The sequence below is a fragment of the Physeter macrocephalus genome, unplaced genomic scaffold, assembly GCF_002837175.3.
Source record: "Physeter macrocephalus isolate SW-GA unplaced genomic scaffold, ASM283717v5 random_241, whole genome shotgun sequence".
Taxonomy (NCBI): Eukaryota; Metazoa; Chordata; class Mammalia; order Artiodactyla; family Physeteridae; genus Physeter; species Physeter macrocephalus.
This window is the reverse complement of record NW_021145527.1, coordinates 62,736-70,054: the sequence shown is the minus strand read 5'-3', so window position 1 is coordinate 70,054 and position 7,319 is coordinate 62,736. Positions and strand designations below refer to the sequence as shown.

The window sequence follows — 7,319 nt, the reverse complement described above, 5'->3', positions numbered from 1 at the left end:
TGCAACTAGAGAAAGCCCCCGTGCACCAGCGAAGACCCAATGCAGCCAAAAATTAAATAAATGAATTAAAAAAAAAAAAAAAAAAAAAGCACCCTTTCGGTTACCCGCCAGATTAGGACTACATTTCCCAAGGGTCCTGCGGGGGGGGCCTCTCGTCTTTTCTCCCTCCCCTTTCCATTTGTTATCCAGGCCCCACCCCACTGCTTGTGCCAGCCAATAGCGAATTCGCCTCTCCCGCCGGCATCAACAGAACGGCGGCGGGAACGTTTCAGGAGCCGTGGGGGCGGGTCCTGTGGCCTCGGCTTCATCTTTAAAGTCGGAGAAGCAGTTTCGCTGTGGCAACTGGCCCAAGCTAATTCTGTCAAGAGTCAGGACTTGGAGAAGGAGTCTGGCATTAGTCAAGAGCAGGCGTGAGGAGAGATAATATTAACCTTTCGCCCCGGCTACTGCCCAGTCTGATCTTCGGCCTTCTCCTGCAGGGAGTGAATCTGCTGCCGAAACTCGAGAGTCCAGTGACTCGGCAGGAGAAGATGGCGACCGTGTGGGATGAGGCTGAGGTGCGCGCCGGGATAGCTGGGGTCCCTGGAGCCGGGGCCAGTGGAGAGACGCACGTGGCGGAAGCGGAGGCGGTGGCTGGGGCGGGGGGTTCAAGGTCTAGCCCGGTCCCGGGGTTGGGACCGCTTGGGATGTGGGCAGGCGTCCCGACTCCTCCATTCTGGTTTTATGGGCGGGGAGTGGGCTAATCGAGGCTGTGAGGGGGCTCACTCACAGTCCTGAGTTAACTGCCCTGACTTTAAGAAAGAAAAATTTGTTTTTCACAGCAAGATGGAATCGGGGAGGAGGTACTCAAGATGTCCACAGAAGAGATCATCCAGCGCACACGGCTGCTGGACAGTGAAATCAAGGTGGGCGCACAGCCCCTATGTCAGGCAGTGAAGCCCGCACACAGCAGTCCCTGGTGATCCACCTGCCTCGCTCACGTCGTTCTCGGCCTCCCTAGGCGAGGCGTGGGGACCGCAGTTTCCTTCTCGGACCAGGAACAAAGAAAACTAAGCTTTAAAAGGGACCAGAAGAGGGACAGGGTGATGGGAAACCAGGCCTGAGAGAAGGAATCATCAGACTGCCTTTCCCAGCAAGGTCTTTAAGTATTCCTCTCAAGAATCCTTTTAGGAAATCCCCATTTTACAGATGAGGAAACTGAGGCTCAGAGTTTTTGTTTGTTTTACCGTGGTGAAGTACGCAGCCTGTGACAAAAGGCAGAACCTAAAATCTGTGTTTGCATGACTCAAAGTCTTGCTCTTTTCCCTTTAGTACAAATGATACTTCACCAGGAGGTTTCCACACTGGCCTCCTGTTCTGACCTCTGCTGGTTGTGGACACAGGCGCTGAGCATTCAGAGAGCCTTAGAGCTGAGTGAAGGGGGGCAGGATGGTCCCCCAGGCAGCCTGGATAAAGCTCACCAATTACAAGGCCCTAGGATAAGCTGAGCTAAAGCTGAATATTTGCCTCCAATCACCCTCATCCCAGATCATGAAGAGCGAAGTGTTGCGAGTCACCCACGAACTCCAAGCCATGAAGGACAAAATCAAAGAGAACAGTGAGAAAATCAAAGTGAACAAGACTCTGCCGTACCTGGTCTCCAACGTCATCGAGGTGTGTGTGTATGTGGAGGGGAAGAGAGGGGTCAGTGGGGCTTGGGACAGCCTGCGATGGGCCCACTGGGGAAAGAGTGGATGGGTGTTTTGAGGCCTAAATTGCATGTAAGAGCTAAACCTCCTAGGGTTTCCTCTCCAGTGTGCATTTCCAGGGAGATCTATAGGGCCTGAAAAAGCCTTGGAAGCCTCGCATGTTTCCTTTTCTACTGGTTATTTTTCCCCGGGGGTAGATGAGCTCTGCAGAGAAGCAACAGCTGAGCAGAGAGCTTACTAATCTGGTTTATTAACCACACCTTTGCTGGGCTTAAGGCTAGTCTGAGGAGTGAGGTAGGAATGGCCAGCCCTGCCAGAGTTGAGATTGTCTCAGCCTCAGAAGCACTGGGCTCTGGAGAGTTCAAGGAACTGAGCTGGGCCTCTTGATCTGAGCTTTTTCCTTTCCCAGCTTCTAGATGTTGATCCCAACGATCAAGAGGAAGATGGTGCCAATATTGACCTGGATTCCCAGAGGAAGGGCAAGTGTGCAGTGATCAAAACCTCTACACGGCAGGTGAGGCTGGCCCAGCCATAGGAGAACTGAGGAGGGTGAGGGGTGGTTGTGGGACAGCGAGCCTTACCAAGGGCAGTAACTGAGGCTGCACCTGGAATCTTTCCTACAGACATACTTCCTGCCTGTGATTGGGTTGGTGGATGCTGAAAAGCTGAAGCCAGGAGACTTGGTGGTGAGTGTTGTCCCTGAGCCCAGGCAGGGCTCTTCCAGCGAGGTTTCTCCCATTGATTAGCTGAGCCCCTGGCCCAGGCCCAGGTCATTGTTGGTCCTGAATGTCTGCAGAGCAGCCTGCTGAGTCTGAGAGCATGTCTGCCTGCTCTTTGATTCTTGTGTTGCCCACTCTTATATCTTTCCTTTCATTCTGTAGACACCTGTCACCCAGCCACTTAGGTAGGCCTTGAGCTGAGACAAATCTGAAGTCTTTGTGCTGTGTCCCCAGGGTGTGAACAAAGACTCCTATCTGATCCTGGAGACCCTGCCCACAGAGTACGACTCGCGGGTGAAGGCCATGGAGGTGGACGAGAGGCCCACAGAGCAATACAGTGACATCGGGGGCCTGGATAAGCAGATTCAGGAGGTGAAGGAGACATGGCAGCCTCACCAGCCTTTTGTATTTCTCTACTTCAGTGACTAGAGCACTTTCCCCCAGTGTGCCTCTTATCCTCATAGCATCCTAGGGAGGCAAGGAGGAGACCATGTAACAGTTTAGGAGACTGAGATCTCCTAAACTGAATGACTTGCCCAGGATCACAGAAGGTTAGGGCCAGAGCCAGGACTGGAACTCAGGCTCCTTCTTCTTGGCCCAGTGTCTTTTCTGCCATATCCATCTGTTCCTGGGGAGTCCATAGCCAGCCTTGGTGGGAGCGAGCATTCTGTGTCCTCTGGATGTGGGGGAAGGAGAGGGCAGTGTCTCTGAATTGGAGTTAGGAGGGTTACAGATAGGGGTTGAAGCTATTCAGGGTTGGGCTGTAGGAGCCCACAGGGCTTCACTGTCCTCACCCGGGACTTCTTCCTGGCAGCTGGTGGAGGCCATCGTCCTGCCAATGAATCACAAGGAGAAGTTTGAGAACTTAGGGATCCAGCCTCCAAAGGGGGTGCTAATGTACGGGCCCCCAGGTACGGGGAAGACCCTGCTGGCCCGGGCCTGTGCTGCACAGACCAAGGTGAGTGCTTTGGGAGGGCTGAGGAGGAGATGGGCAGGAGCTAAAGCTCTGCCAATGGGCTCAAATCGAAGGGGCTTCTCATCGTGCCTTTGGCCTGATCTGTCAATCCCACCCCCGCCCCAGGCCACCTTCCTGAAGCTGGCTGGCCCCCAGCTGGTGCAGATGTTCATTGGGGATGGTGCCAAGCTAGTCCGGGACGCCTTTGCCCTGGCCAAGGAGAAAGCTCCATCCATCATCTTCATTGATGAGCTGGATGCCATCGGCACCAAGCGGTAAGGGGGTGCTGAGTGCCACCAAGGGGATGGTTCTCAATTCCAGCTCTCCCACCCTGTTCCCTACTCCCCCTGGGATGGTGGAAGCTCTGTTCTTGTGGTTGTACTTCTTTTTTTTTTTTTTTTAGAAGATGTTAGGAGTAGGAGTTTATTAATTTTATTTATTTTTGCTGTGTTGGGTCTTCGTTTCTGTGCGAGGGCTTTCTCTAGTTGCGGCGAGTGGGGACCACTCTTCATCGCGGTGCGCGGGCCTCTCGCTGTCGCGGCCTCTCTTGTTGCGGAGCACAGGCTCCAGACGCGCAGGCTCAGTAGTTGTGGCGCACGGGCCTAGTTGCTCTGCGGCATGTGGGATCCTCCCAGACTAGGGCTCGAACCCGTGTCCCCTGCATTGGCAGGCAGATTCTCAACCACTGCGCCACCAGGGAAGCCCGGTTGTACTTCTTAAATTCTCTTCTAACTAGCCTCCCTGCTTTGTTTCTTTTCCCCTGACCATCCTTTCTCCTCACAGCTACCAGCATGTTCCTTTCAAAACTTCACTCAGCTGCACCCACAGTCCCTCACGCAAACAGATCCTGCTTTCCCTTCCTGGGCCTCCCCATTGCTTCTTGGGATAAATGCTGGGCTTGCCGTGGCCTGCAAGGCCCCTGTGTGGCTGCCCCTGCTCCCCTCCAGCTTCATCCTGTCCCTGCCTTTACCTTCCCCTTCCCTCTGGACTCCCTCCACAGTGTCCCCTCAGTTTGCAGGCTCAGTCTGGTGGGAGAGATCTTGCACCTGCTGTTTCCTCTCTGGAATGTGCTTTTCTTTTTCCCCTGTTCTCCACTGGCTGGTTGCCCAGCCGATGTGTTTTCAGCCTTCAGATCTCAGCCTGAGGGACACTTCCTCAGGGACGCTTGCTTGGGCTCCCTGTTACATGCCAAGTCTGGGCCAGATATCTGTATTTCTAAGTTTTAGCTCAGATATGATGATACGTTCATCAGGGGCATAGGCCAGGCAGTGGGTTTTGCTCACTGTTTTATCTTAAGCCCAGCACCTGATCCCAGGAGCTTCTTCAGTCCCTGACACCATTTCTGTGCTGGTCCCTGGGCTGGGGGCCCCAAGTTGAGTGAGACTTTTCCCTGCCCTGGATGGGTTGGGTTGGGCTTCTGGTGGTGGAGGAGAGGAGGGCTCTCCCTGAGCTGGGTCCTCACCAGTGTGTTGGGCCTCCTGTGTGCCCCAGCTTTGACAGTGAGAAGGCCGGGGACCGGGAGGTGCAGAGGACGATGCTGGAGCTTCTGAACCAGCTGGATGGGTTCCAGCCGAACACCCAAGTGAAGGTGAGTATTGTCACTTCACAGGTGAAGAACGTGGGGCTTAGAGGTCAGGGGATCTTCTCTGTCAACTGGCTGATGGAGCTAGAATTAGAATTGGGGTCAGTCTTGAATATTCCCTGCTGTTTCATATGGACCCTGAGCTACCTCTTTGCCCATCGTGGCCATGACTGTTGCCTGTCTGTGAACCCTTCCTTCTCAATTCAAGTTTCCGCTTCTCCTGTTGCTCAGGTAATTGCAGCCACTAACAGGGTGGACATCCTGGACCCTGCCCTGCTCCGCTCAGGCCGCCTGGACCGCAAGATCGAGTTTCCGATGCCCAACGAGGAGGCCCGGGCCAGAATCATGCAGATCCACTCCCGAAAGATGAATGTCAGGTGGGCAAAGACACGAGCAAGGCGCTGAGACCTGAAGGGGCAGCAGCACAGCTGTCTCTGTCCTCTTTGTACTGACCTTCCCCAGGCCTAGGTTCTCCCCCTCTCCATGTCCCTTTCACACAGAGCACTGTTCCACATACTGGCCTCCATTTCTCCCCAGGTGCCTGACAGAGAATCGTGCTGGGGCTCAGGCCCTAACTGAAGGTGCTCTGCTCCTTAGAGCCCACCTGCACCCCCCCCACAGCCCTCCCCCATGATTGGAAGGTGTGCAGGCTGGAGGCCCTGTTTCCTGGCCACCCCTGCCCCAGCAGATGATCGCAGCCCAGCATGGCCCAGGGCAATCCTGCCAGGGGCCAGATGGACCTGGGTTCAGATCTGTGTGACCATCAGCAGGTGGCGTGACCTCTCTAAGCCTCAGTTTTCTTATCTGGGACTTGGGGATAAGGTCTCCGACCTCACGGGGTTGCAGCAATGTGAAGTGCAGTGGTCAGTAAGTGGCAGCAGCAGTGCTGTGCTGATGCAGGGCCCGCGCTGCTTGGGAGACAGAGAGATGGCTCTTTTGTCTCCACAACCTCCTGTTCCCCTGCCTCAGGCTGAATTCCCGAGTCTCAGGTGCAGACTTCTAGAATGCTCGCGCTCAAGAGACACTAGAAGTAACTTGGTCTAATCTGCTTTGACCTACCTCCGTTCCTCTCCCCCTCCTGTGTGGAGAAGAGAACAAGGCACAGTAGGGGAAGGGGCTCGCCTGTGATCGCGGCGAGTTGACCTCGCTGCTTGACGGAGGCACGTGGGAGGATGTGGGCTCCCCCACCCGCTCCCCGTAAGTAGCTGAGTCCTGTGATACCTCTGCACCCCCCAGCCCTGATGTGAATTATGAGGAGCTGGCCCGCTGTACAGATGACTTCAACGGGGCCCAGTGCAAGGCCGTGTGTGTGGAGGCGGTGAGTGCCGGGCTGGGCGGGTGGGTGCTTCGTGCCTCCTCCCCTGGACAGGCTGGTGGAGGCTGCTGAGGGGAAGAGGCTGAGAAGGTGGAGGCCTCTGGGAGCCAGGCGAGGTCTCTGGGGAGGCACCCTAGAGCCTGTCTTTCCTGGGTGCAGGGCATGATTGCGCTGCGCAGGGGCGCCACAGAGCTCACCCACGAGGACTACATGGAGGGCATCCTGGAGGTACAGGCCAAGAAGAAAGCCAACCTGCAGTACTACGCCTAAGGGGTCGCCTGCCACACCCGTTCTCTGGCCTCTTGCTGGTTAAAATTCGTAATAAAGGGTGGTTTCAGGTTCCTGCCACCTGTCTGGCTCGCCTTCCCTGGGCTCTGGGTAGAGGAGTGGGGGCAGACGCAGGAGGCCCCTTCCCCAGGTGCTGCTACCCGAGACAGCCGAGGGCCTCAAACGCCTTGTCAGGGTGAGGCCCTCTTGGAGGGGTGGGTGTGTGCCACAGCTGTTCCCCGGGGTCTTCTGCCTCCCCCATCATGTCCCTCCAGACCTCTTTCTCCACACTCCCTGACCCACCTCTCTGAGCTTTTGAGGCCCGTGGTGCTGCAGCTCTAGTATGAGGGGCCTGAAGGGAAGCCAGACTAGTTTTTCCCTTCTTTTTTGAATTTTGGTGCTCTGGCCGTAGGCCTCGCTTCCTTACAAAGCCCTGGCTCTGGGTCTTTGCTCCCTTGTTTCCTGGCCCCCAAGCCTCCTGTTTCTCTACACGTTCATTTTAGCTGTTGGCCCGTTTCCTCTAGCTGAAAACTGAACGTTGAGCAAGATCTACTCTGAGAGCCCTTCTAGGCCTAAGCGGGGTCATGCTGTGTTCTCTCCCACCCCCAGATCTGCCGTCAGCCCCATATCCTGTCAGCTTCCTTTACCATCTTGCTGGTCCTCTTCTGTCTACCAGCCTTCCAGCTCCCCAACCTGGAACCTGACCTAGTGGTTCACCGTTCACCGAGCGCTCACCCTGAGCCACATGCTATGCAGGTTGTGTGCATGGGTTTATCTCGTTAATCACAGTAAC

General features: G+C 55.6%; 1 protein-coding gene across 1 annotated transcript; it reads left to right on the top strand.

Moving 5' to 3' along the window:
- Nucleotides 1–299: 299 nt before the first annotated feature.
- On the top strand, nt 300–6,605 carry PSMC3 (proteasome 26S subunit, ATPase 3). Its single transcript, XM_007112949.3, has 12 exons — nt 300–557; nt 822–905; nt 1,528–1,653; nt 2,098–2,202; nt 2,312–2,374; nt 2,642–2,779; nt 3,222–3,365; nt 3,489–3,637; nt 4,854–4,950; nt 5,176–5,321; nt 6,181–6,262; nt 6,419–6,605. The coding sequence occupies exons 1-12, from the start codon at nt 531–533 to the stop codon at nt 6,527–6,529; spliced, it is 1,272 nt and encodes a 423-aa protein (XP_007113011.1). The 5' UTR covers nt 300–530; the 3' UTR covers nt 6,530–6,605.
- Nucleotides 6,606–7,319: the final 714 nt, after the last annotated feature.

Coding starts and splice junctions, on each gene's coding strand:
- PSMC3 (XM_007112949.3), top strand. CDS start 531: ATGGCGACCGTGTGGGATGAGGCTGAG. Junction 558..821: donor CCGTGTGGGATGAGGCTGAG/GTGCGCGCCGGG, acceptor TGTTTTTCACAG/CAAGATGGAATCGGGGAGGA. Junction 2,780..3,221: donor TGGATAAGCAGATTCAGGAG/GTGAAGGAGACA, acceptor TCTTCCTGGCAG/CTGGTGGAGGCCATCGTCCT.